The sequence below is a fragment of the Sciurus vulgaris genome (genome assembly GCF_902686455.1).
Source record: "Sciurus vulgaris genome assembly, chromosome: 1".
NCBI lineage: Eukaryota > Metazoa > Chordata > Mammalia > Rodentia > Sciuridae > Sciurus > Sciurus vulgaris.
In genome coordinates, this window is record NC_136461.1 from 18227941 (window position 1) to 18255701 (window position 27761).

At 44.8% G+C, this 27761-nt stretch overlaps 2 protein-coding genes across 3 annotated transcripts; one reads left to right on the forward strand and one right to left on the reverse strand.

Annotated features, from left to right (window-relative positions):
- The first annotated feature begins 2777 nt into the window (after positions 1–2777).
- MTFR1L (mitochondrial fission regulator 1 like) lies at positions 2778–13822 on the forward strand. Of its 2 annotated transcripts, none has more exons than XM_079150212.1 (7): positions 2778–2929; positions 5548–5682; positions 6166–6270; positions 9309–9418; positions 9637–9848; positions 11054–11375; positions 12851–13822. In XM_079150212.1, the coding sequence occupies exons 2-7, from the start codon at positions 5659–5661 to the stop codon at positions 12954–12956; spliced, it is 879 nt and encodes a 292-aa protein (XP_079006338.1). In that variant the 5' UTR covers positions 2778–2929; positions 5548–5658; the 3' UTR covers positions 12957–13822. The 2 variants fall into 2 exon arrangements, with proteins under 2 accessions (XP_079006338.1, XP_079006339.1); XM_079150213.1 differs by having other exon boundaries at positions 11090–11375.
- Positions 13597–27715, reverse strand: AUNIP (aurora kinase A and ninein interacting protein). The gene is made up of 4 exons (XM_079150169.1): positions 27512–27715; positions 17259–17400; positions 14845–15739; positions 13597–14806 (listed from the first exon to the last, which is right to left on the reverse strand). The coding sequence occupies exons 1-3, from the start codon at positions 27590–27592 to the stop codon at positions 14889–14891; spliced, it is 1074 nt and encodes a 357-aa protein (XP_079006295.1). The 5' UTR covers positions 27593–27715; the 3' UTR covers positions 13597–14806; positions 14845–14888.
- Between the last annotated feature and the right edge of the window lie 46 nt (positions 27716–27761).

Genomic DNA, 27761 nt, shown 5'->3' on the forward strand with positions numbered 1-27761 from the left:
CTTGAAGTCAGCCATCCCCTGTGCCCTCCAGTTCTCTCCCTTCAGGGGCTCAACCTCAGACCTGGCAGAGGAAGCAGGAGGGCCATTCCTGGGACACTCCCGGCCTCCAGCTGAGGCGCCCTGTCTGCCCAGGGAGCACTCCCATGAGGCTCCTTTTTGTACCAGGTATAACAATAGCAGCCAGTTATCTAGACCCTTCTCTTTCTCAGGCAGTATTTCCCATTTAATCCTCACAACAAAACTGTGAGGTGGATAACAGATGAAGAAGCTTGAGTCTCAGGGAAGTGGAGTGACTTGCTCATGGTCACTCAGTATGGAACTGAGACACAAACCCACATGACTCCAAAGCCTGTGTCTCGATTTGGGGGTGCCTTGACATTGTACCCCACTTCTCTCCCTGCCTGTGTTCCCTGAGGTGGAAAAGAACGCCTTTCAAATTATCATGACTCATTCCCTCTGATCTTTAGACCAAACTTGGAACAAAGCGGCGTGAGCCACTGAGTGCAGCCAGGTTCTCTGTCCTATGCCCCTCACAGCGGGAGGGGGTGCCAGTACCTCCACCATCTTGCCAGGCACATCCCCAAACCTCCTGGCCTCAGCAGAGGCCTGGCCTCCCTGCCCAGCAAGCTCGTCTCTTCCTGCTGCTCCCAGGGGGCCTGCTCCACATCACAATCCTGGTCCCATCTAAGGGCTAATTGCTTGGGTTTCCTGAATCTTTATCAGCTGCCTCTGCCTGTCCCCAGCTGGGGAGGGCCTCCCGCCACCCTCCTGTTACCCCTTTGCCTCTTCCCTCCCCAACATGTCCTATAATAAAATAGGAGAGACTAGGATGGCTCCCAGCGCTTTTCCTTTGGGCAGGATGTTCAGTTCTGTCCTCGCTTGGTCTGACTGCTTCCCCTGCTGGGATTGGCTTGGCAGATGGGCAAGGGAGTGAGGCAGGAATGCCTTTGGGGACTATCTTGTCCGTCACCAGAGGGCTTGAGTGACTTGCCTAAAATAAGTTTGTGATAGACCACTGGTAAAACTTACTATTTTGAGAATCTGGTGCTCTGTGTTGAGAAAGATCCTGACACTAAATCCACTGTCTTAGAAGCAGAGCCTGAGACAAGAATTGGGTGATTTGGGGGGATGTGCACTTTAGGAATGACCTGTAAAAGAAGGATTGAAGCCACACAGGGAAAGGACAGATTCTGAGCAGGGATCTGCTCAGATCAGCCTTCATCTGACCCACAGGGAAGGACTCCAGGACACAAACCACACTGCAGAGTCACACCAGCCTTTTGCACCTTGTGTCCATCAGTCGTTGATTTGGGGAGGTGGATAAGGAGGCTCCATTCTCCTTGCCACTAGGGAAGCATCTATACCCAGGACTGAGAGAGTGGTTTACATGATGTGTGATTGCCTGCTGGGGGAAGTCATGATCAAAGCACAACTTGCCATCCTTGAAAGAGGACTGGGCCTGGAAATCCACCTTCATCATTTGAATATGGTGGGGATTAGGATAGGTGACCTAATCTTTAGGTCTCTGACCAAGATCATTTGAATAGCTTGTGAAGACCCAGAGCAAAATGAAAGTGCAAAGACATGCCCCAAGTTTAGAAAGCTGGAGTCATGTGGTGCATCATCATGTTTTGATTGGTGATGGGCCACGTATATGATGGTAGTTCCCTAAGATTATAATAGAGCTAAAAAATTCCTATCCTCTGGTATTCTTATATACCTTTTCTATGTTTAGATATTTAGATGCATCAATTCTTACATTGTGTTACAGTTGCCTACAGAATTCAGTACAGTAACATGCCGTACAAGTTTGTAACCTGAAGCAATATGTTATGCCGTATTGCCTAGGTGTGTAGTAGGTTACACTAACTAGGTTTGTGTGAGCATACTCTATGATAGTCACACAATGACAATGGCACCCAATGATGTGTTTCTCAGAATGTATCTCTGTTACTAAGTGATGCTTGACTACTTTCAAGAGGGCAACAGCAGAATAGTAACCCAAGTATGGCGTTCTTCTGGACGTGGGCCCGTTGTGACTATGCAGGCTGTTTGCCCAGGGAGTCACCCCATCCCTGGCAGATTGAGGTTGCAGGCTTTAGTACCAAGGAACTGCAGACTGGGAACCAGGCAAAGTCATGTGCTGATGGCTGATGAAAAAATGTGTCCTAGGAACTGGGTGCCTTGGAGACCAGAACACTGAGGGTTTGTGTATAAGGAGGGAGTGGGCTTGTGAGCTTGAAAAGACTGTGAGTCTCTTCCAGTGCCTTCAATCTACCCATTTAATCAAACTGAATATAGTGTGTGTGCGGTGGGGTGGGGAGGGATAAAACAGGAGCACTACAGAGCCCTGGAGGGCAGGAGTCAAAGGCGGAAAAACCGTTCTGCGCATTCTTGCTGGAGAAAGACTAGAGGGCCTTGCCTGGGACGCACGTAAAGTGAACAGGGTGAAAGGGCCGAGGTAAGCACGTGATCCTGAGGCTGGAGTCCCAGGCTTGCGATTGTGAAATTTGCAGTAGGGATCGGGGCAGCAGACCTGGCATATTTTAGGGACTAGACCTCAGCTTCCCGAAGTCGGATGGAACTAAACCTGGAGAGCGACAAGGAAAAGGACACCAGCGGCGGGACGTGACGAATCAAGCCTCAGGGGTCTCCAAGCGCAGACAGCCCGCTTCTCCCAGGGGCCGCGACCAAGGCCGAGCCGGTTCTCGAGAGGGCGTGTCTTCGCCTGCCGCCCCGCCCCGAGGCTTGCTCGCCCCGCCCCCGAGCCGGACCCGCCTCCCGAGGGCGCGCGGGGGCGCGCATCGGTGCGCAGCTGCAAAGGACGGCTTCCGGGGGGCGGGCCGGCGGAAGTGAGGGCGGTCGAGGCTGGGCCGCCGGCTGTGGTAGGAGGGGCCGTGAGGTGAGAGTCCGAGAGCCGGAGTCTGAGGTGAGAAATACCCCAGGGCCGCCCGGGAGGCGGGGGCGCAGTCCTTCCGCCCTGTCAGGCAGGGCCCGGGCGCCGGGCGCTGTGCGGAGCCCGCGGCTGCTGTTCCCGCGCGAGTTCTCGCGGGAGCCGCTGTTGTCCGCCTCCTTTGGCGGGGGGAAACTGATCCCCAGGGGGTAGTTGCTTTACGAGTCACCCCGGACGGGACCGAGCCAGAGCAGAGGCTTCTCGTGCGGCCGGGCTGCCCTGCCGCCACCTGGCTCCTCCCGGCGAGGAGCTCCCGCGCACTCCGGCCCCGGGCCTGCGGGTCCAACGGCCGCCGGGCGGGCGGCGAGGACTTGGCCGACCTTGGCCCGGGTCGGGGGACGCGTCCTGGCGCGGTCCTGCGCGGCCGTCCCCCGCGCGGCTGCACCGCCCTCGCGGGGGTCGTAGGGGCCGTCCGCGCAGGTCTCCGCCCGGGGGTGCGCCGGCAAAGTTTGCTGAGCGCCCGGAGCTGCCGAGGCCAGGCCCCGCTCGGAGCAGCTCCCAGCTCCAGCTCCCGAGGGAGGCCGCGCAGCGCGTCAGTCTGGACGACCGCCGCGGAAGGGGCCGTGGCCGCGCCGAGCGCTCGGACCCAACCGCCGCCGGCGCACGGGGCGAGAGCCTTCTCCAAGTGACACGTGGGCGGGGCTTCGCTCCCGGGATTCCTGGAATGTTTGAGCGCTGGCCGGCGCTGCTGCGAGCGAGCAGGTCCCCGCCTCCCTGCCAAGCGGAGGTTACACGGGTTCTGTGTTGAGCGGCCGCCGAAGGAGGCTGGGTGCTGGGGGTGAACGGGAAAGGACCGACCCCGTCTGGTGGGGTGATGCTTGAGCAGAGCTCCCAGGAGCGACTAAGAATGAGCTTGGCCAAAGTGTTTCCAGCAGAGGCAGTAGTATGACCAGGGGCTCAGAGTGGCTGCTGGGGGCTGGCAGCAGTACAGCGTGACCAGAGGACAGAGGCAAGGGAGAAACCGGAGGTGTTAATGCCCAGCCAAACGGTGCAGGCTCGTCGCCGGCGGGGAACTCGGTCTAGAGAGGGAGGGGGAAGATGGGGTTGGCGCTTATGGAGGACCCTGCAGGCGGTGCAGAGGGTCTAGCCCCTGGGCTCCGGGGGCCGGTTTTAAACACTGATTTGGAAAGATCCCTCTGGCTGGCAATGAGGGTTAGGCCCAGCTGAGTCTTGGAGGTGAGGGGAGAGGGAGTGTCTGTAAGGGGAAAACTAGAGGCACTGAACTTGGGGCTTGCACTGACATTGAGTACAGCGCCTGGCACAGAGGCAGCACAACTTGGGAAGACTTTGGGCGTTTTCTACTTCATGCCCTCTGAGTGACCCTAGACAAGTCCCTTCCTCTCTCCAGCTTCCTTTCCCCATGTGTATCAGAAAGCAACACTCTTCCAAGATATGAGAGAAACCCTCTCATATCTCTGGAGAGGAGCTGCTCTTACTCCATTCTGTCCCATTCAGAATTGGCCTAGGGCTCCCAAGTGACTTCTCACCCAGGCATGCTTAGCCCTCATAATTGGCCCCCAGACTGCCTTTGCAGCCTTATGATACTCTGCCCCTCTGTACATAGCCCTCCCCTTCCTGGGCTGGACTTGTTCACTGTGCTGTTTTCTTCCTACCCTCTCTGAATTCACCATGGGGTCTGGGGGCCAGGGCACAGAAATTGCCAGGCCACCTGCCTAGGGTGCCTCCCAAGTAATGATCCTCAGGCTTCTTTAGGGTACTGTGTTCAGGTCCTGTCTCTGCTGGACTGTGAGTGCCTATAATGCCAGCTGAGGGCCTGGCACTAATGGGCATTAATGCATGAGCTCACTGACTTCATCTGCTCACCATGCAAAGGTAGCTGTGGAGTGTGTAATCAGGAGTGACCCCACCTGTTTTATTTTAAAGTTCATTAAGCACCTTAAAAATCCTTGCCACCCCCTTACAGTAGCCTGGAGTGACAGCTTTTCCTATTCCCTTTTTACAGATGGAGAAGCCAACATTCTGAAAGGTTAAATAACTTGCCTATAAGCTGCAAAGCTTGGTAGGGAAATTTTGGGTCTTTGGACTAGGGGTACAGCTCAGTGGTACACTAGTATTGTGCACATGACGCTGGGTTTGATTCCCCCAGCAACACCCCTCACCCCATAAAAGTCTCTTCCCTGTTGCTCAGTAGACTGAAGACTGCCCTGAGCTGGCGTTGAACCTCCTTTCTTGCCCCCTTGTGGGGGCCTAGCAGTGGCAAACTGGGGGGCACATGCTATACTTTTACATCTCATCTTCAAGAATCAGTGCTGAGCTTGGGTAGTATTTTCAGTTTGGCTCTTCCATGAGCTTCATAGCTACCAAAGAATTCAGCTACCATCTTTAGAAGTTTTGCCTCAGTACACGTTAGAGCCCAGGAAGACTCCAAGTTAGCCAAGTTCACCCAGCAAATCTGAAAAAATCATTATGAGCCTCGTTTTGAAGAAGTCAGTTTTAGCCGAGGGCAGCCTCTTGGGCTGGTTTTCTCCCCGTGAAGCGTCAGAGGTCTTGGTTTAGTCATGGTTCCACAGGGCCCGGTTTTGTCGGGCTTTTGTGGTAGCCATCGAGTCCCTTCTGTGGGGGTTGTTTCACAGGAAGGGAAATCGGTGGTTCCTTGAGATGGCCTGATATGAAGGAGCCACACATCCTGCCTCCTCAAGCTGCCCTGTGGCTACCTTGTCCTTCAAGTGCAGTAGCTGGTTGAGATGTCAGGAATGGAAGCCAATGTGGTAAGCAGTATTTCTTGAGCACGGGTGAGGTGCGAAAGGTTGAGCCCTGGGCCTGCTGACGTGCTGAGGCCCTGAGGCTGATTCATTCCTTTCCCCTGGATGCTTGGAATCAGAGCAAGACTGCCCTCTTACCTCCTCCCCAAGGAAAGAACCTAGTAATCTTGAGGACACTTAGGGAGTCAATGTGTTTCTGCCTTTCTGTGCAGAGGGAAGGGAGGGAAACCTGGATGGTCCCTATTCCTAGCCCCTCCACTGGGCCCTCCCAACATCGTCTTTCTTAGCAGGTGTCCCCTTGAGTGCTCCTTGAAGTGAAGGCTGGCAATTGGAGAACCTATACTCACTCATAATTGAAGCTTGACTTTCTGCCAGAGTGCCCTGTCCCTTAGAGTTAGGAATTCAGTCTCCCTGCTAGAGAGGAGAGGGCAGGGACAATAGGTGGATTCATTGTTTCTGAGGTCATAGCTGCTTGTCTCTCTGCTCTAGACTATTCCAATCTGGCAAAACAAGCCACATGGGGCTGCTCGAAGTGTAGTGAGAAGAATTGGGACCAACCTACCCCTGAAACCATGTCCCCGGGCATCCTTTGAGGTGAGTATGCTAGCAGGGCGAAAAAAGTAGAGGCTCAGAGACTGGGAGGTTGGTGCGACCTGCTTTCCTGGTAACTTTTTTAGCTAGTCAGGAAATATTTACTAAGTTTTATAGTATTGGTCACTATGCCTTCCTGATTGTACACAAATCTGTTACAATAATCAAGACTTCCAGTTTGCTCATAAATTAATAATCTTTGGTTGCATCTTTGTTGTCTCTGCTGACTCAGATTTCATCAGGCTCCAACAGTTCAGTTTTATCAGAGCAGGCCAAAGGCATTTGCTGAACCAAATCTCCAGACAGATGATGTCTGTGCTCTGAGGTGTTCGCCAGCAACCTGGCAAGTCCCCACATGGGACACAGTGCTGGAACTCTGCTTTCCTCACCAACCCCAACTTGGCCACTTAGGCACTATTTTTATTAGTTCTCTGAGGCTATGGTCCCTATCCTCTTTCTGGCCAAATGTGGCCACTGTTTTACTGGGATACTTCAGTCTCACCTGTGTCTAGGGAGCGGTTAACACTCACTCTGTAGCAGGGATACCTGCCTGGCCTAGGTCTGAGACCCCCTTCTGCAGTAGAAAGCTAAGCAGCATCGGCTTGAGCAGCCCTTCTCCAGGAACCCATGATTAGGGACTAGCTCAGGGCTAGATGGTTAAGGTGTGAGAATTTGGAAAGCTCGGACATAAAAGAAGTACTGCTTTCTGCCCACACAGAAGAGACAGAAATATATACATGAAAGAATGTGGGGCCAGGTAGAACAAAAATTATATGCTAACTGTGAAGTCTGTAGGAACTAGTTCTAGTGTTAGAAGTGATGTCTGTTAGATTCAGGAATGGGGTTGGAAATAGGTGTGGGTGAGGGGCTGTCCCATGACCCATATTGCCAACTACTCAGAATTACCTAAAGGGCATGGGCAGGATGTAGTCCTGGCTATCTCAGAAGCATCAGAAACAGGGAATACAACAAGGGAGTGTAACTAACTCCGTGATTTTCCCCCACACTTGACTATACATTCCAGTCTACTGGCCAAATGCTACTGAGCAGAGACAATTAAGGACATAGGGTTTCTCAGTGCAGGAGTCTATGTGAACAGTAATAGTAATACTAGCTGACATTTACTGAGCACATCTGTGTGTCAGGCACCATGCGAAGTACTTAACTTTATTATTTGTCAAGAACAATGGAACATTCAGTGCTCATCCAGGACAGCAAATGGGCCTCCTGCAATGGCCCATCTTAGCAGAAGCTCCTGGGTCCTTGCGAGTCCTGCTTTGACCCTGTAGTGTTATCTAACTCCTGTGAGTGCTGGCTTCTTTAAATAAAAGCAGAAACTATCAGCCCCTGATCCACTTACCAAACACTTTATAGCAGAAATATTTGTACTCAGTTCACATATAGGTATGTACTATTATTTTATTATCCTAGATTTTGTTACAAATTAAATTCTCTTAAATATTTAAGATCATTATTGATTGCCTTTTAAGTTTAACCATGCGAAAGTAATAAATCAGAGTGAAAAAGGAATGACCTATAATCAATCATGACACTATTGATGTGTTACTGTATTTCCTGTTTTTCTAGATATATGCTTTTTACTTTGTTTTATCTTAGTTGTAGTTTAGGGGTTCTGAGAAGAGATTGACCCTAGAGGCTCTCTACCACTGAGTCATTCCCCTACTCCTTTTTTTTAAAAGGCAGTTAAGTTACTGAGGCTAGCTTAAAATTTGTGCTCCTCCTACCTTCAGTGTCCCAAATTGCTAGGATTATAGGTATGTACCACCACACCCAGCTTTTGTTTTAATCATAGTGAGCATGAGATTGAATCCTCCTATTTTTTCATTTAATATGGTATCATTTACTCAGCCTCTCTGTTCCTCGGTAATTGTTCATTTGGGTTGAGAGGTTAAGAAATCCCCTTATGGGGGCTGGGGTTGCAGCTCAGTGGTGGAGCGCTTGCCTAGCATGTGTGAGGCACTGGGTTCAATCCTCAGCACTACATAAAAATAGTAAATAAAATATACTATGTCCATCTGCAACTAAATAAAGATATTGTGTCCATCTACAATATTTTTAAAAAGATTTAAAAAATACCCTTGTGATTGCTTTTGTACAGTTATTTATTTTTTTATTTAAATCTAAATATTCAGGTTATTAGGTTTGCTTGACAACAATGGTAGGGCTAGGGATGTGGCTCAGTGGTAGAGCACTTGCCTAGCATACATGAGGCCCCAGGTTACATCCCCAGCACCACAAAAAAACTGAAAACAAACCAGTGCCATAACAGTGTAGATCCCAACTGCCTATATGACTCAATCCCTAGCACCAAAAAAATCACCACACCAACCACACATTAAAAAAAAAGGAACCATGGGCTGGGGTTGTAGCTCAGTGGTAGAGTGCTTGCCTGGCATGTGTGAGGCACTGGGCTCGATCCTCAGCACCACATAAAAATAAATAAATAAGTAAAGATAATGTGTCCATCTACAGCTACAAAACATTTAAATAAATAAATAAATAAACCCAATTAGCTACAAAGGTGTACAGAGCTAACCAGGGGAAATCTACCATCAGTATAACAAGTTGTTGATGAACTTACATCAGTATTCTTAAAACTAGAAGGCAAGATAATTTTAGACAGTAGCTACCTCTACTAGAAGCTAACTCAGACCTAATCCTGGTAGCTCAGGAGACTGAGGCAGAAGGATCACAGGTTCCAGGGCAGCCTGGGTAACTTGCAAGACCCTATCTTAAAATTGAAAAATAAAAGTATAAAAGAACTGGGGATGTGGCATAGTGATAAAGTACCCCAGGTTTCAATTCCAGTACCCAAAACAGAAAAAGTAACCAAGACTAATCCCAATGACCCTGAAGAAACTTGCTTCTGAACTCTATTCCAGCTGTTTCCAACTAGGAACCTCTTTCTACCACTGTAGGAAGCCTGGATTAGACGCCTCCCATCCCACCCTGTGTATTTTGTCATCTCGCATTGGTTTATCACGGTTCAGTAAATGTTGGTGAATTTTGCTTCCCCACAGACCCTGCCCAACATCTCTGACCTGTGTATGAGAGATGTGCCCCCAGTCCCTACTCTGGCTGACATTGCCTGGATTGCTGCAGATGAAGAGGAGACATATGCCCGGGTCAGGTAGCTGAGGCAGTAGTCAGTCTGCTAGGGAATGGGGAGCTTCTTCCCCAAAAGTGGCAAAAAAGCAAGGAGGGGCTTGTGAGAGGCTGGGGGGTAGGGGGCAATAGGAATGAGAGCTGCAGGCTCAGAGGGGAGCAGAATCTAAGGGATGAAGGAATTTTAGAAGGGATGCAGGGGCCATCTGTCTGTGATAGACATATTTTTTTTCTCTGATCCAGGAGTGATACACGGCCCTTGAGGCATACCTGGAAGCCCAGTCCTCTGATTGTCATGCAGCGCAATGCCTCTGTGCCCAACCTGCGTGGGTCTGAGGAGAGGCTCCTGGCCCTGAAGAAGCCAGCCCTGCCAGCCCTAAGCCGCACCACTGAGCTGCAGGATGAGCTGAGCCACCTACGCAGCCAGATTGCCAAGATAGTAGCAGCTGATGCAGGTAGGAGCCCCTGATCCAGAGCTATATAATACAGCAGGCTGTCCTTTTCCCCCTGGCTTTTGGGCAGGAAAATGGTGGTCCAATTCAGGAGGGCTTAAGCCAAAGGCCCTGTGATTGTCCTGAGGCGCAGCTAGCCTGTTGACCCTTGGTTAATTTCTACCAGTCACTTTGGGATAAATGGTTTGATTAGGACCAAAACTTTTGTTCATTCTGTGATCCCAGGCAGATTTCCTCCCTTAGGGGCAAAAATCAATGCCCTCTTCCAGGTGTCCTTAAGATCACATCTTCATTGTGATCTTTCCTTTTCAATATAAGCATTCACCAACACAAGACATAGCCCCTTTAAGCACCTATCTTCCCTTCCCTTGTCCTTTCTATCAGAGATCATCACCTCTCTATCCTTCCAGCTTTTATTTGTAGTTAAGGCAGAACCAATGGAAATGGGTGGGAACCAGCCTTGACCAGAGGCATGGACAAGCAACAGGTGGAGCTCTCCCAAGATGCTTAGTGGCTCAAAGTCGTAGGTGCTAATAAATCTTATCAGTTAGTAGAGTACATAAAGATCAGTGTTCTCTGGAAATCTTCATGTATTTAATTCTCCCACATGGAAGTTTTATGGAGGGATTGCACTTAAATTTCCCATTTCTATTTCATGGCTCTTTTTTTTTGGTCATCCAAGATAAGCAGAACTAGCTTATGAAAAAGATCAGAGAATATTTCTTAGAAACTCAGAAACTCTATTAAGAGTTGGAAAACTAGAAGGCCCACCACTGTTACAGTTTTTTCCCCAGAATAGTTTTAGTTCACAGATAACAAGATTCAAAGGAGCAGAATCAAAAGCAGTGTCCCAGTTAGAGAAATAACACATATGGGCCTTGCCTCTGTCAGTGTTGCATAAATTTAAGACAGGGCTGTCATTCTACAGCCCACTGTGGAATGGGAACTTTGAGGCTTTTAAGGGATGGATTTTTCTGCCCTTCTGGAACACTGAAGAGCCCTGTGCTTTCCCATTTTTCTGAGTCCCTGAGTAGGAAGGATATTGGAGGGAGCCATCACTAGCTACAGATACCATCCTGCACTCTCCCAAAACGCCATGGTGTCAGCCCAAGAAATAAGTAGGTTCTGTAGGCAGTGCTTGTGGGGAGAAGATATCGCTGCTGTATTGTAGCCCAATGTCCATCCATGCCTATTGTTTTCTCTTTCAGCTTCGGCTTCATTAACGCCAGATTTCTTATCTCCAGGAAGTTCAAATGTCTCTTCTCCCTTACCTTGTTTTGGATCCTCATTCCACTCTACAACTTCCTTTGTCATTAGTGACATCACCGAGGAGACTGAGGTAGAGGTCCCTGAGCTTCCATCAGTCCCCCTGCTTTGTTCTGCCAGCCCTGAATGTTGTAAACCAGAACACAAAACTACCTGCAGCTCTTCTGAAGAGGATGACTGCATCTCTCTGTCCAAGGCCAGCAGTTTTGCAGACATGATGGGTATCCTAAAGGACTTTCACCGGATAAAACAGAGCCAAGATCTGTAAGTGCTTGACAGGGAGATCTAGTGGCCTATTTAAGTTGCCCATGAATGCAGCGTACTTACATAAGTCCTCAGTGGTAGCCATATGTCAAGTTCATAAAGCTGCTAACTCTATTGTTGCTAGTACTGGGACTCTAGTTTGAGGAAAGAGCAGCCCTACGCATTTTTGGGTTAAGTCACCCCCAACAAATTTAAACTAGTGAGAATTTTACAGAGAGGCTCATCTAATCTGACTTCTGTCTCTAGGTGGCCTCGTCATTTAGTTTTCATACTGCTAAGTGACAGTGTTCCCACGTCCCACCAAAGTTGTGGGTTGTATGACAGTAAAACTATACTTACTGATGAAAGGAGAATTTCATAAAATCGAGGATTTCTGCTTTCAAACAGTGGTCCATAATGCAAAAGCCCTTGCAAATTCAAGGATTTGAGAGCAAGGCTTTTGAGATTCACAGGTAGTTTCTAAACCTGGCTGCCCATAATTGCTCAGATTTATTAAAAATACACCGTTTAAGTTTACCAAAGCACAATCTCCAAGGAGTGGAGCTCTGTTTCTCTTGGAGTGTGCTGGAGTTTAGGGAGGCTGCGTCCAGCCCCCTGGAGAAAAAGCCCTTTCCATGTTTGTCCAAGTGTGTCTGAGCTGCTTGGAGCTCACCAGATCCTTATTGCCCTCCTCCCCCCTTGTGTCCTGGGATCTTTTCTCCTTGTAATAGAAGGAGCTGGGTTGATGACTAAGATTGAGAAAGTAGCCCTGTCCACAAAGGTTCAGAAATATGATAAACCACAGATAATTCATTAACTTTTAAGGTTTAATAATCAAGTTTTCCCCTTATATATTGCCAAAAGACCAGTAAAGCACCTTCATGAAGGGGTATGTGTTTAAGCTCACTACATGGTATATCAGGTGATTTGAGTCTATCCTAGTCTGTTCCCAAGAGTTCCTTATGAAATGTGAATGTTTTTGCTATGATTCTAGATCTCATAAAATTTTTTCTCCGCTCCATTGGGGGGAAGACAAGGTAGTAGGCAATCTTCAACACAACTTTTCCTCGGCATTAATGAGTCAGGATGGCCAAGAATCATCAATCAGTTCCTTCCCCTGTAGACTTGGGAAGTGCTACTAAGGAAGGATGGTCAGAAAGTGGGAGCAGAAGTGTAGCTGCCAGAGGCCAACTCCAGTAAATTGATAGTCCTTTATTTTGCCCAGACTTTATATCCCTTTCCAGAAGGAGTACAGTGAGATGGAGAATTAGCTAGGTTGGTTTTTAAAATCTGGATTCATCACTTGTTAAATGACTAGTAATGACGGTAGACAAATAGCATGCCCTTCTGTGCTTCATCTTCCTGTCAGTAAGAGGGCCTTATAATAGCAACTGCCTGGCTATTGAGGATTCAGTGAGATATCGTGTGCATAGACACAGAGCACTGCTGGGACAGAACAAGTACTCCCTCAATACACGCTACTGTTGTCTCTCCAGGACCCGGAGTTTAATGAAGGAGGAAGACCCTGCTGTGCTTATCTCTGAGGTCCTAAGGAGGAAGTTTGCTTTGAAGGAAGAAGATATCAGTAGAAAAGGAAACTGACGGCACTCTACTCTGCAAACTCAGTCTCATGCTCCTGGAATTCCTTCAATAGCTGCCTTCCTCACCGCAGATGTTTCTGCCTCTCAATTAGAGAACAGTCTTGCTGACAAGCTAGAGCTTGGACTGAAAGAAAAGAGCTGGAATACATGTTTCCCATTTGAGCTGAGACATTTGTTACAGGTAGCTGTATATGGTGGAGTCTCAGCTTAAGGGGAAAGATAGAAGTTTCTTGTTTCTCCTTACCCCGTGTGAAAATAGGTCCTAAATGAATGACTGACTTCACTGCATTAGACCCAATAACTGGTCTCACCAGACACTCTGTGCCAGCTGTCACTCACTCTCAGCAGCTTTTTTGCAGTAGAGCAGGGCTGAGGGAAGGAGCTGTGTTTATGTACATGTTCACAGGGCAGGGAATATCTTATGCTGCTCCATCATAAACCTGCGCCAGTGCCCAGCAATCACCCCTTCCCTGTCTAGATGTAGAGCTAAGGCCACTGGACCAGCCAGTACTCGGGCTGCTATTGGGAGGCCTAGGCTGTCTTTTCTTAAACATGTTTTATAATATTGTACAACCAAATCTACCCTCCAAGGCCCTGAGGCCTCATCACTTCCACCGACTGAAAACTTTTTCTTCCACGGACTCTAGTAAGTCCAGTAGGAAAGAGAAATGGGGAGGGGAAAGAGCATACCATCCTTCTTCCAGGCCCTTGACTGACTGTTCCATTGAACTGGGCCACGGTATGTACTTACTGCATCATGCATGCATGACTCAGACGCCCTCAGGGCCCTTTCTCTAGGTATGTATACTGTGTGTGTTTGGGTTGAAACACTAGCTGATATTAAATGAAGGATTTGGAGAAATAGTACATTTTCTTTGTCCATCTCTGAGTTGTGATTATCCAGCATCCTTTAAGAGTACAGAATTTCTATTAATTTTAAGGTACATGAGTTTTCTTAAACAGGCTTCCTCCTGACTCTGCCTTTTTTCTTATATAAGGTCCTGCACTTTAGTAAAAGAAAACTTCCTAGGAAGTTTCTTTCCCCTTTCTGGAGAGATTTTTTGCCCTAAACTCCTAAAAGCAGTTCCATCTTATACTTAAAAGTTTGCCCCCTAGAGGTTGTTTAATCCTCAGGTACTCTACCTGCAACATGAGAAACTGCCACCTTTTGGACTATGCTTTGGGTAAGAAAGGGCCAAATAAGACCTGTGTTCAGGGCAATGACAGAATACATTAAAAAGTTGCTTTTTCAAAAGTAAAATGGGTAATGTTTTAATTACCACTTGTTTTACACCTTGTGAAAGAAAAGTAACAGCTACATCTAGAAGGTTATATACATCACTTTTTATAGTGGGACTATTTAAACAAGGTACATAACTTGAAAATGCTGTATAACTACCACAAAAATAAATAACAACAACAAAGACTACCCCGACCCTTCTCTCTCAAAATAGTATTAGGAATGTAGCTCAGTGGCAGAGCACTTGCTTAATGTGTGAAGCCCTGGGCTTGATCCCAGCACACAACACACGCACAAAGTAAATAATAAAAAGGCATCAGGAATAATGGTCCCAAGCCTAGGGAGAAATGGGTAAGATTATAGCCAGAAATGAAAAGAACATCCTTAAGAAGCAAGGACCCAGTCTCTACTGAACAACAGGCTCTTAGTGGAGGGGTAAGTTCTGCCTCCTCAGTGCTCATCACACTTAGGGAGTCCTCTAGTCACCTTCCTGAGGGAAGGGAAAAAGGCCAGCCACACTGTCTCAACCAGTAGTACTACCTGCTTTATTTACAAAGAAAGGATTCAATAATAACAGTTTAATCCCATGCACTTTCTCACCTAAACCCACACTCCCCTCACTTCCCCCTTCAAGATATTTTCCTACAACACCATCGCTTCAAGGTACTTTTAGAATCAAACCCTCATAAACATTTAGGATTGGTGCCTGATAACTTGGTTACCTTCAGAATCCTGGGTAAAGAGCAAGTCAGACTCCAGGCTTAACTGAGTGGTCCCATCCTGGCACTGAGCCTGAGAGCTCCTAGGAAACTGTCCTCGGCCCCGATTCCAGACTTTGGTTACATCTTGGAAAGGCGCTCTGCTGTTATGGGCAATGACTCGCTGGCCCTGAGAATCTTCAGTGAAAAGCTGACTCAAGGAGTCCTTATCATTCTTTTCATTCTCCCAGGAAAACACAGAAACGGGACAAGGGCTTCGCTTCCCTGATTCTGTGTTTTCCCCCCTCCAGGACTCCCCAGAAGTTTGAAGGCACACCGAGGCCTGCCTGTTTTCTTTGGCAGACATCTTCCTTTCCAATTTAGCTTTATCCAAGGACTGATGGCATTTGTCCCCAGGTACTTTGATGTGTCTCTCCATGTTCTGATAGTTCTTAGATCCATGAAGCCACTTCCTTTTCCTGGAAGAATCCCTCTTTCCCTCCTTTGGGTCCAGCAAAAAAGAACTTTCCAAGTCCTGGGTGAAGGAAAAAGCCAGTGAAGCATCATTCTCACCAGCAGAGATGAGGGTGTCAGGTTGGGACAAAGGCAGCAGAGTTAAGAATGGGGTTCCCAAACTGTGGCGGCCAGAAGTCTGCAAGGACAAAGGAGAAAGTGCAGTTTCCTGGATGTCTGCAGGGGTTGAGGTGGCCAAAGGAGGTGTAGTACAATCATCTCCCAAGCCCTGGATCAAATGGTCTGGCTGGGCTGTATCTGTCTTGGACTCTATGTTGATCAGACTTTGTATATGAGAAGAAGCACTTCTCTGGTTACCACCATCTGTCATTCCTAGTAAAACAGGAGTGGACAGATGTTATAATGCAGGAAAACTGCTCTGAGCAGGATTTAATTGGCTCTTCTGCAGTCAATACCAGCTACTATTACCTAGTGCAGGGGTCTTACTTAGATTCTTCAGGTAACTTTGTGGCTGCTTTTAATCTCACTGTTCTTTCATGAACAATCTAAAACACAATTTTATATTCCCCTGCTCAAATATATGGATGTTGCCCATGACCTATACGTGCATATGCATATAGTCAGACCACAGCCTACTTTTCCAGCTCAGTTTTTGTTCATATGGTGTGCTTATTATAGGGCATATCAGAATCCCAGCAGTTCAGGAGGCTGAGGCAGGAGGATCACAAGCTCAAAGCCAGCAGAGTTAGTGAGGCCATAAGCAACTTAGTGAGATCCTGTCTCAAAAAATATAAAGGGCTAGAGATGTGGCTTGGAGCATAAGCACTTCTGGGTTCAATCCCTGGTACCAAGAATAAAAAAAGGCACATCAGTTTTGCTTTTGTTTTTTATTTACTATGGTTTCTACTAGTGATCCTGGTCAAATAACACACATTTATATTTCTGAATATTATCCTTAAATATTTCATGGGAAAAGATGACATAATATGATGCTAAGTCAACCAGGAGGAAGAATAATAATAAATAAAACTACTAATGTCCAGCTTTTCCATTTTTATCAGGCATGGAATGGATTCTGTTCTGCCTTAAGGATGAGTGACATGGGATTCATGTTCCACTCAAATTCTATCAAAAACGCAGAATGACGTACCAGGAGCAATGGTACTTGCCTATAATCTCAGTGACTCGAAGACTGAGGCAGATGATCACAAGTTTGAGCCCATGTTCAGCAACCTGGCAAGACCCTGTCTCTGAATAAAATATAAAAAATAGGCTGGGAATGAAGATAGTGGTAAGGTATCCCTGATCCAATCCCTAGCACCGGGGGCAAAAAAAGATAGAAGGACCGATGTCCTCTTTCCTTCTCCAATAAGAATTTATACTGCAGAAACTACATTTTGTAAGAATTCCTATACTACAAAATAGACGAGAAAAAGTGTTTTTGAAAATAATCTTCCCATTATGTAAAGCAAGAGTGTTTAAATTTTGTTTGAAGGAGGGAGCACATGCCCTATGACCTACGTTTATACAAAGCAATCCTGAATCAGTGAGAACATTCTTACCAGCACCCTCCAGCTGGCAGGATCGCTGCTCTCTAAGCTCCAGCCTGTGCCAAGATGGCTCTCAAATGTATCTTTCCCACTGTTGTGTCAGTGAATACAAATATTTGTATTAAACTGAACAAAACAGAACCAGAAAAATATATTTGTAAAAGCACATATATACTGCTTTTCAAAAGGCAATTGTTTATTGTGTTTTACAACACAATTAAGTCAACTAAATTTAACCTAATACTTTGGTTTCATCACATCCCATAAATGCTCCAACTTGGAGCAACTTACTCCTTTTTGCTCCCTGGATAATGAAGTATTCCCCAGATGGGTCACCATACCTGGCTGCAAGGTGAAGAAGGAAGCAATGCTGGTTTGCCGAACACCTACAGGTGGATTTCTTCTTTGAGTAAAGGAAATGCTAGGCTTTCTCTCTCCAGGAAACAGTGTTAGCATCTTGGTGCCTGTTTTGATTAAATGTGTCTGAGAAGAGAAATAAAAAAACCACAACCTATTAATATTAAGAAATCTGTCAGACAGGAGAGAACCAAGAAACACCAGTGACAATACTGGACATTTCCAAATTTGATGAAAACTATAAACAACTGTAACAGATTATCTTCTTCAAAGATGGCCTATACAAGATCTCCCGTTTCTCATCAAGGTCTTTAGTCCAGATTCCCTCACCTTGAACTTGGGAAGAACTTTGTGTCTACCTTAACCAATAAATAAAGAAGTAACACTATATGATTTTCATAACGGTCTTAAAAATGCCATGCACTTCTCCCTTGCTCTCTTGAAAAGCTCACACTTGGAACCAACCAACATGTTGGGAAGACCAAGCTGGTGCGTTTTATGACAATTTTATGGGAATTACACTCTAGATATGTAAAATAATGTGAAAAATATGCAAGCACTTACATGCTCAACATTGGGAAGATAGTAAGCAAAACAGATTGTTTCTTCCCTGGTAAAGTTTACAGCTTGAGAGAGAGAATAGACTTAACAAATATTTAAATTACTATACATATGCTAAGTCTTATTAGGAAACTTCAGAAAACTACAGGTAATCAGAAAACAGTAAGACCTCAATTACCAAAACATCTAAGAATAACACTTTTTAACCAAGTTGACATACTTAGCAGGAGCTAAGGCAAGTTCCTGCCTTTGGTCTGAGTAATATCAGAAGTGATATTGTTCTAATTATAGCTCCCAGAATACCCACGGCTTCGGGGATCCACATTTATTTCAGGGGATGTTAAGACTGAGTAGAACAGGCCTTGTGGAACTGACAGGAACACAGGTACAAAGTGCTGCAGCGATTATCCCTATTTCAAAATAAAAGTAACCTCTACAGGTAACTCTACAGTATAAGAAAGCCTGCATAATAGGCATAGTATTCTTATAAGACCAAGCCCCTCGGTAAGCACTAACCTAGGCAATAACAATTCCTAATCCCATAAGTACGCCTCAAGAGAACCTAAACTTTAAGAAACACATTCCTTCTAAAACAAAAGACTCTAGTTTTTTGGTATGCCACACCCTATCAAGTTTTCTTCCTTCAGAAAAGTGGAAGAACTGAGTTATTCTTATCACAAGCACATTACATTATCATTACCTGTAATGTGCTCTTTATTTTTCTAAAATATTTTTAGCTGTAGGTGGACACAATACCTTTATATGTTTTTATGTGGTGCTGAGGATTGAATCCAGTGCCTCATCCGTGCGAGGCAAGCACCCCACCACTGAGCTATGGCCCCAGCCACTGTGATGTGCTCTTATGTTTTGTTTTCTGTCTGCAACTCATCCCCAAAGTGTGACTTTTTCTTATGCTTCACAATTCTTACTATCAAGATATCTGGAATCATGTAAGTAACCCCCTCACTACTAGAAGATATTCTCATACTTCTTCAGCACCTAGATTCAATTTTGTTCTCATTTCATCTTTATCTCTTCTGATAATTATCTGTAAGATTTTGTTAAAGTTTTGCTTCAAACCAATTTATGAGTCATTATAGCCTTCAAGATCATACATAATTTGCCCTTATTCTTAATCAAAAAAGTCAAGTAATGAGACTTGTACATAATTTGATCCAATTCCTTTTTTGATCATAAAGGTCACTTTGGTCTTGAATTTGTATACGAAATTTCATTTTTCACACACAATACTATGCTTGAAAACATGAGGGATGGGGTATAGCTCAGTGGTAGTGCTTGTCTAGAATGTATGAGGCCCTGGATTTAATTCCCAGCACCACAAAAAAGAAAAAACACAAAAGTGCTGCTTAATTGTTTTTGCCATGCCACCTCTTCCTGCTTCCCAGGGCTCATACTCAATCTCTTCCCCCTACTAGAATCACTGATAGTAATATCACCAAGTCACCTTTTCCTTTTTAGTTTCACAGAATTAATCTGATGTTATTTAGAATGAAAACCATCTTTTTTTTTTTTTTTTTTGGTACCAGGGATTGAACCCAGGGGCAGTGAACCACTGAGTCACATCCCCAGCCCTTTTTCATTTGAGACAGGCTATCACTAAGTTGTTTAGGGTCTCCCTAAATTACTGAGACTGGCCTCAAACTTGCAATCCTCCTGCCTCAGCCTCCAGAGTCATAGGGATTACAAGCATGTACCACCTGAGCCAGTAGGATGAAAAACCTTTCTAATCATCACTATCATGCCTCAAACAAGTTAGACTCAAATTATGATGCTTCAGAAGCATGCCCAAAGAGGACTGCTGAAGGAGTCTGAGAAAAGCTGTCAGGAAGTCATCAATGAGTAGCTCCAAAAGCACCTTTGCTGAATTAGTAACAAAGAACAGACAGGACCCTCAAAAGAACATTGTAGCCATCATAAGGACACAGGACATTGCAGTCTGTGGTGATGCAGTGTAAACAAACAAGTACTATAAAAGTATAGCACATGCAATTATGTATAGTACCTAACACTAGATAATAAATGACTGTTACTGGTTTATGGATTCACTATGTTCACTGTAAAACAGGAGCTGGTTATACCAGGGAAGTTCCATACATCTTGTGTTTGCCTCATCACATGACTGCATCAAGAGGATCCTCAGAATGATCTACCTGGACCATCCAGGCTTGTGTGCGCACACTCGGTGACATTCACATGGTAACCAGATCACCTCACCGGAGACCCTCGCAATGCGATCCCTGGAACACGTCCCGTCGTTAAAAACATACGGCGGGATCAATGCAGAGCTTGCTTCACAGCCCTCCACCCTGCAGCACTGACCATGGGCCACCTCAACTCAAGGCCTCATGGAGTCCTGCCTACCTCCAGACTATGACAATGGTCTCTTACTGATCTGCTCCCATTCACTGCCTATTTCAATCCATCCCTCACCAACCTCTAGATTAACCTTAAAATACACATGTGGTAATATCTTCTCACTCAAAAACCATCAAAATATTGTTTCTCTAAGACATAACGAAGTGTGAATTCCAGCTGCACATGTAGACAATCCTAATTTACCTTTTTTTTCATCACCAAAAACCCTTCATGCATCCTGAAAGAGCTACATGCCAGTCCCACCTTCCTTGTTTGTGCCTCGCAGAGAAGGGCCTGCTTCACACCCAACCCTGAAATACTTCAGCTAACACCCAAGTACTCCTGATTCCCACAGGCATATGCAATCTCTTCCTCTTCAGAACACGGCATTTATCACCTTAACAAAATCTCAGAACCAACATTTGATTCACACACTTTTTTATCCTCTTCTCCACATGACTTAATATTGCTTAATATACATAATGAGATTCAGTAGATGTTTTAGGAAGAAGGTAGATATACAAGAAAGATAGATTCCAGTTTCCATTTAATATACACCTATTCACTACACTTTTCAATGCATCAACAAAGCTGTCAGAAAACACCAAGGCTTTTCTCATACTGTGACAAAGTTAAGATGAGCTCCTGTCACTATAATTGATATAACACATAAGGTCCAGAGCATAGATGGGATGGAAGGTACACGCACTGAAAATTGTGAATGTTTTCATTACAAGTAATCTAACAATGGGAAATTATTACAAGACTCTTCTCTAGAACCACCTGGCACTTTTTTTTTTTTTTTTTTTTTTTTTTTTTCATCTAAACCTAATGAAAATTCAAAAGGAAAAAAAGCAAATTTCTTCTGTCACAACTCCTAAATTGGAGCCATGACAGGTCTATGCCCACTCGCATTACTTTAAGTCTCATAAAAGGGCGCTCCCTGCTAATGAGATTTTTCTCACTTAAAGGATGTCATGGGTCACTCTAGTACTATGGTTGTACAACTGAGCACAAGCGAGTACAAAGATGTCAGAGGTCACTGCTGTAGATATTTTACTATAGTCACCATCAGTGTGGCCCTAATAAGCACTACTTATTGAAGATCTGTTCAAACATCCTCTTATTGTAACTACTTCCAATACAGCAATGGCCAAACGTGGTCTTCTCAGTAACAAAGACAGTCTTATAAAAGAAAAATTAATAAGCAAACAGATAAATAAATAAGAACTATGGTCATTTAGAAGGGAAAGAAGATACCTCAACTGAAATGTACAGGAGGGATCCCCACTCTGGAAGAATTTCCTGAATCCTCCCTGGAAGGTATCACGTGAGGATGCCTCGTTGTTACCAGAAGGGCTACCATGACTGTATCTACATACAGTCAGTCACATGATACAGATCCTCCCAGTCCCCAAGTATCATTTCAACTCACTTTTGTTCTTGGTTTGTTTAGTTTTTGGTTCTGGGGATTAAACCAGAGGTGCTCTACCACTAAGCTACATTCCCACTTTTTCATTTTTCTTTTCTTTTCTTTTTTTTTTTTCTTTTTGGAGGCAGGATCTCACTAATTTGCCCGGGCTGGCGCTGACCTTGTGATTTGCCTGCTTCAGTCTCCCAAATCACTGAGATTACAGGTGTATGGCACTGTGCCCACCTTGTCACATTTATAACTTATTTTTCTTTGTGACCAATCTACTTAAGCACCAATTTCTGGCTCAAAATGAAATCAGATCTTTAAAAGGGTGCTATGGCGCATACCCGTAATTCCAGCAACTCAGGAGGCTGAGGCAGGATGATTCCAAGTTCAAGGCCAGCCCTTGAAATAAGCAAAAAACAAACAAATAAATAAAGGGCTGAAGATGTAGCTCAGTGGTAAAGTGTCCCTGGGTCCAACCCCCAGTATTTAAAAAAAAAAAGGGGAGGGGTGTCAAGTGGGGAGAGACAGAGATAACACTTAAAATACTTAAAAGTTGGGTGCAATGGCACACACCTGTAATCCCAGCTGCTTGGGAGGCTGAGGCAGGAGGATAGTGAGTTCAAATCGGCCTCAGCAACTTAGTGAGGCCCTAAGCAACTTAGTGAGACCCTATCTCAAAATAAAATATAAACCCATTTGGGTTCTTCTTGAGGCTACATACATTTTTAGATTTATAATTATACAGACTGATAATCCACTAAAGATTAGTAATTTTTAAATTTTACTAGTCTGAATTAAGCCCTTGTTACTTCTTGCCTCAACTTCAGCAACACCCCCCAAATTCTTCTAACCAACATTTCAGGGTACCACATAGCTTATATAACTACCATTGGATTAATTTCCTTAGAAATGGTTCTCATGTCAAATGGCTTCCATGAATTCCCAACAATATGGCACAATTTTAGCCTCCTGATCTAACCTTCAACTCCCCTACAAATAAATATCCCAACTTTAGACAAACTGAATCATACCTAGAGAGAGATCTGGCTCCTGAGAGGTAACCTCCAAATCCTTGGAATGTATGAAATATTGAGTGTATGTTTTGTTTTTTTTTTGTTTGTTTGTTTTTTTTTAATCCTGGGAAACAGACCTGCAGAATCATTTTTTTCTCCACAGGGGCTATAAACTAAGGTCAGCCATGCAAGTAGGTCAACCACACTTATATGACCAAGCCACAGTAAAGACCTGGGACACTAAGGTTCCGATGAGCTTCCAGGAACAGCAGCACTCTGTGGACTGTCACAAATCATCGCTGAGCAGTTTCAGTTGAGGAGAACACTGGAAGCTTCAGGCTTGGAATTCTCCTGGACTCTGTCCTATGTGCCCCTGACATTCATTGGCTGATTTTCATCTGTATCACTTTAATGATAAACTATAACCATAAACATAATAGCTTTGGGGGTATTCCGGGAGTCTTTCTAGGAAATCATTAAACCTGAGAGTGGTTTGAGGATCGCAAACCTTTTTGGTGTCAGAAATGAGGGTGATCATTGGGATTCTCTTTGATTTCCTCTTTCACACACATCCCTTATATCTCCTGCCTCTCTGGCATAATTCATACTGTCCCAGGAATGTCTACCCAACCCCACTGTTTTCCAACAAAATCTGAATCTTGCTTTAAGGTTTCTTTTAACTTAAATAGCTTTATTGAGATAGAGTTAACATGCCATAAAATTCACTCATTTAAATATCTAGTTAAATAAGCCAGGTACAGTGGCACACACCTATAATCCCAGCAACTTAGGGGACTGAGGCAGGAGAATCACAAGTTAGAGGCCAGCCTCTGCAACTTAGCAAAGATCTATGTAACTTGGCAATACACTGTCTCAAAACAAAATAAAAAGGGCTAGGGAGGGGCTGGGATTTTGGCTTAGTGGTAGCGTGCTCACCTAGCAGTGCGAGGCCCTGGGTTCGATCCTCAGCACCACATAAAAAGTAAAATAAAGTTACTGTGTCCACCTACAACTTGTAAAAAAAATGTTTTTAAAAAGATTTTAAAAAGTGGGGGAGGTGGCTAGGGATGTAGCTCAGTGGTAATGCACCCCTGGGATCAATCCCCAGGACCAAATAAATACATATGTGTGTGTGTGTAATTTATATATAGTTATATATTAAGTTTTTTAGTATATTCACCAAGTTCTATAAACATCACCTAATTTAATTTTAGGACATTTTTCATTACTCCATAAAGAAATCCCATAGCCTTTAGCAGTTATTCCTCATTCACATCCTGCCCCAAGCCCAGGAAACCACTGACTTACATTTTTGTTTCTACAAATTTGTCTCTGTGGACCTTTACTTTATCCTACAATATCTGGTCTTTTGTAACTGTCTCTGTCACTGAACCTAATAGAGGTCCATCCATGCTGTAGTATGTATCAATAATCCTTTTTTTTTTTTTTTTTTTTTTTTTGGTGGTGTCAGGGATTTGAACCCAGGGCCTTGTGCTTACAAGACAAGCACTCTACCAACTGAGCTATATCCCCAGCCCTCAATAATCCTTTTTTATTGCCAAATAAAAGAGCTTAAAAAACATGATGGACATGTTTCAGCTGATGGACATTGGGATCATTTCCACTTTGGAGCTATTATGAGACATGCTGCTAAGAACATTCATGTACAAGTTTTTGTGCAAACATGTTTTCCTATCTCTAGGACATAAAGCTAAGAGAACTGTTGGGTCATATGGCTAAGAATGTGAACTTTTTCACATTTGTGGGTGGGTACTGAGTATTAAACCCAATGGCATTTTACCATTGAGCTGTGTCCCGAGTCCCTTTTACTTTCTATTTTGAGTCAGGGTCTGGCTAAAGTGCAGAGGCTGGCCTAGAACATGCAATCCTTCTGCCTCAGTCTCCTGAATCACTGGGATCACAGACAATGCCATCATGCATCAGCAACAATACTTAACATTTGAATCCCAGCCAGCTTGAAGAACAGGAAAGAGCCCAGTATGACTAGAACAGAGTAAAGCAGAGATAAGTGAACTGGATGGGTCTAAGAGTACATGCATGGCCAGATGGTGCTCGTGGGCCTGGTTTTCAATGGGATGATGGAATTAAATTTAACAAAACAATTTAGCAAACGGTCATTCTAGCTCAGGTAGTAGTGATGGAAGTGGCAAGAAATGATAATATTCTAAACACATTTGAAGGCAGGGGCCAAAGAATCTTTGATGGATTGAATGTTAGTAATATCAGAGGGGCATTCAATATTCCACCAAAGCTGCCCCAGGTACCACTGAAGACTCAGCCAAGATTTCAAGTCTCTTCCCATTTCCATTTTTCTTTTCATTTCTTTTTCTTTTATTTTTTCTTTTTTTTGTTTGGTCCTGGAGATTTAACCCAGGGGGATTTTGCCACTGAGTTCCAGCCCCAGCCCTTTTTGGCTTTTACTTTTAAGACAGGGTCTCAGTAAGTTGCTCAGGGCCTTGAATTTGAAATCTTCCTGTCTCAACCTCCAAAGCCACTGGGATTACAGGTTGCACCACTGTGCCTAGTTCTTTTTCTTAGTTATGTCCATGTTTCCTTCTCTGCTACTTAAAGAATAAGAAACTAAACTGTATTATTAAATTATTATCAATTTATTATTAAATTATTATTAAATTATGACATTGAAACATACTAAACAGCAAATCCACAAATGATATTCTAAATCATTTTATCTTTACCATGTAGAAAAATCTGTTAGAACTATTTTGAAAATACAGAAAGCATAGTTAAAATACAAAATATTTAAGTTGTGTAAATTGAAATAGCCTTTAAAAATCTCATATTATAACCTGTTGTTCTTAGAGTGGCTGAGGATACAGCCCAGTGGAAGATTCTTGCCTAGCATGTGAAAGGCCCTGGGTTCAATCCCCAGTACCACATAAATAAATAAACAAATAAATAAATAAATTGTATTTCTCATTGGTAAGTTTTCCACCATATATTTAGTAAAAGAGTAGCAGCAAAACAAAATGTTTGACATAATGTGTAAGGGAAACATATGTATATATAGTAGTCCTCTTTTATCAAGTTTTTGTTTTCTGCTGTTTGTTACCCATAGTCAACCAAGGTCCAAAAATATTAATGAAAATTCCAAAAATAAATAATTATTAAGTTTTAAATTGTCATTCTGAGTAGGATGATAAAATTCTACACCATCCAGCTCTAGCAGAATGTGAGTCTGCTAGACTCTTTGTCTAGCACATTCATGCTGCATGTACGGTGGCAACTGAAAAACAGAGACCCCATCACATACTTCGTTACAACTATGTTTTTAATGTGTTCTATTTTATTATTAATTATTGTTGTTAACCTTTTACTGTGCTTAATTTATAAATTAAAACTTTATTTTATATATATACATATAAAATATGAAAAAAACAAAGCACATATAATATTCAATACTGAGGTTTCAGGCATCCACTGGGGTCTTGGAATGTATTCACCAGTTAAGGGGGAACTATTGTACTTATATGCACATATAAAAGGCCTTAAAGAATACCGAATTGTAAACATTAGTAACCACCAGTGAGACCTTTATTTCTTATTTAACACAATTCTACACTATTTGATTTTTTCTTTTTTTTAACAAACTTGTATTACTTTCTTAATTTAAAAAAAAGAAAGGAAAAGGGCTGGGGTTGTGACTCAGTGGTAGAGTGCTTGCCTAGCATGGATGAGGCACTGGATTTGATCCTCAGCACCACATAAAAATAAATAAATAAAACAAAGATGTTGTGTCCATCGAAAACAAAAAAAAAAAGAAAGAAAGAAGAAAAAAAAAAAAAAGAAAACAGAAGAAGAAGAAAGGAAAAAGTCCAGTATCCTCCATACCAAGGCCTACGTGATGACATGAAGGCTGTCATGAGAGCAGTAAGACCAGAGGAGAGGCAAACTCACTCCAAATGTAGGCCTCTACAGTCTTCTGATCAAACTACGAACACCCCTATTTTCCACAAAATAGTAAAGTTCTGTTCAGGGACCAAGTGGGAAGAGGCAGGTTTTCCAAAACACTGTCCACTAGCTACTGCCCTTCAAGCCTTAGCCACTCTAAGAAGAGGTTTCTACATCCTGTGAAAGGGAAATTTTAGTGCTCTTCTCCGTGTCTGACATCCGTTGTAAGAGTACAGAGCGGAAGAATCCCACACCTGACACAGGTGCTTGGTTTTTTCTTGGTTACCCACCTAGCAAGCAATGCTGCTGCAGCAGGCACCCGCTGGGTACCTTCTGATTCAATTCGGTTTGTCTTTATAATGACTAAAGACATCTCGCTTAGGTGACAGACCCGGGTGCTTCCTAGCCCCTCCGGTCTCATTCCCGGTAAGAGTAATGATACGTACAAGCACATCAGCACCGAACGCAGTACCTGGCACACGGCGGACCAGGTCCCCGCCCCCGAGCTACTGGTTCTGGGCAGGTGGCTGCCCTGCAACCTGGCAAGCTGGGCAGAAACAGACCCTCCGGCCGAAATCTTCCAAATCTGCTCAGGCACCTATCGCTCGGCACTTCAGCCTCCACTGAGCGCCATCCCGCAGGAGAACCGCCTTTGCGGGGTCTGCTCCACTCATCGCCTGACTGCACGCTTCGCCAGGCCCCTCCCCACACCTCCAAATTTCGCTGCCCCAGTCCCTTCAAATCCCTCCACGGCCAGCTCCTTCCTTCCGCCCGCTTCTCTCCTCCCTCTCTAAACCCATGTTCAGCCTTCTTCGAACTCCAATCCCCCTGGCCTGGGAATCCCCGAGACTGCTCCTTCCTGAGCCTCGGACTTGACCTCCAGCGCTTCCAGGCCCTGCCCGCTCCCCCACGCCCTCTCGCCGCCGCCGTCGTCCACCTGCACTTTTTGCCTCTTCAGCGCCGCCGCGTCCAGCCACACGCCGCACGCCTCCTCCTCCTCCGGGCCTTTCCGCTTCATGACAGCTGAGGAGAGGAAGCCAGCAGGACTCGGAAAGCCGGCTCCCGCTGCCTCGGGAGACCGCCAGAACGCCTCAGCCAACGTTCGAAACTCGCGCCAACGCGGGGGGCGGAGCCACGCCGCGGCCGTCAGGACGCAGGCCCCGCCCCGGAAGAGCCCTCCGCCGTGA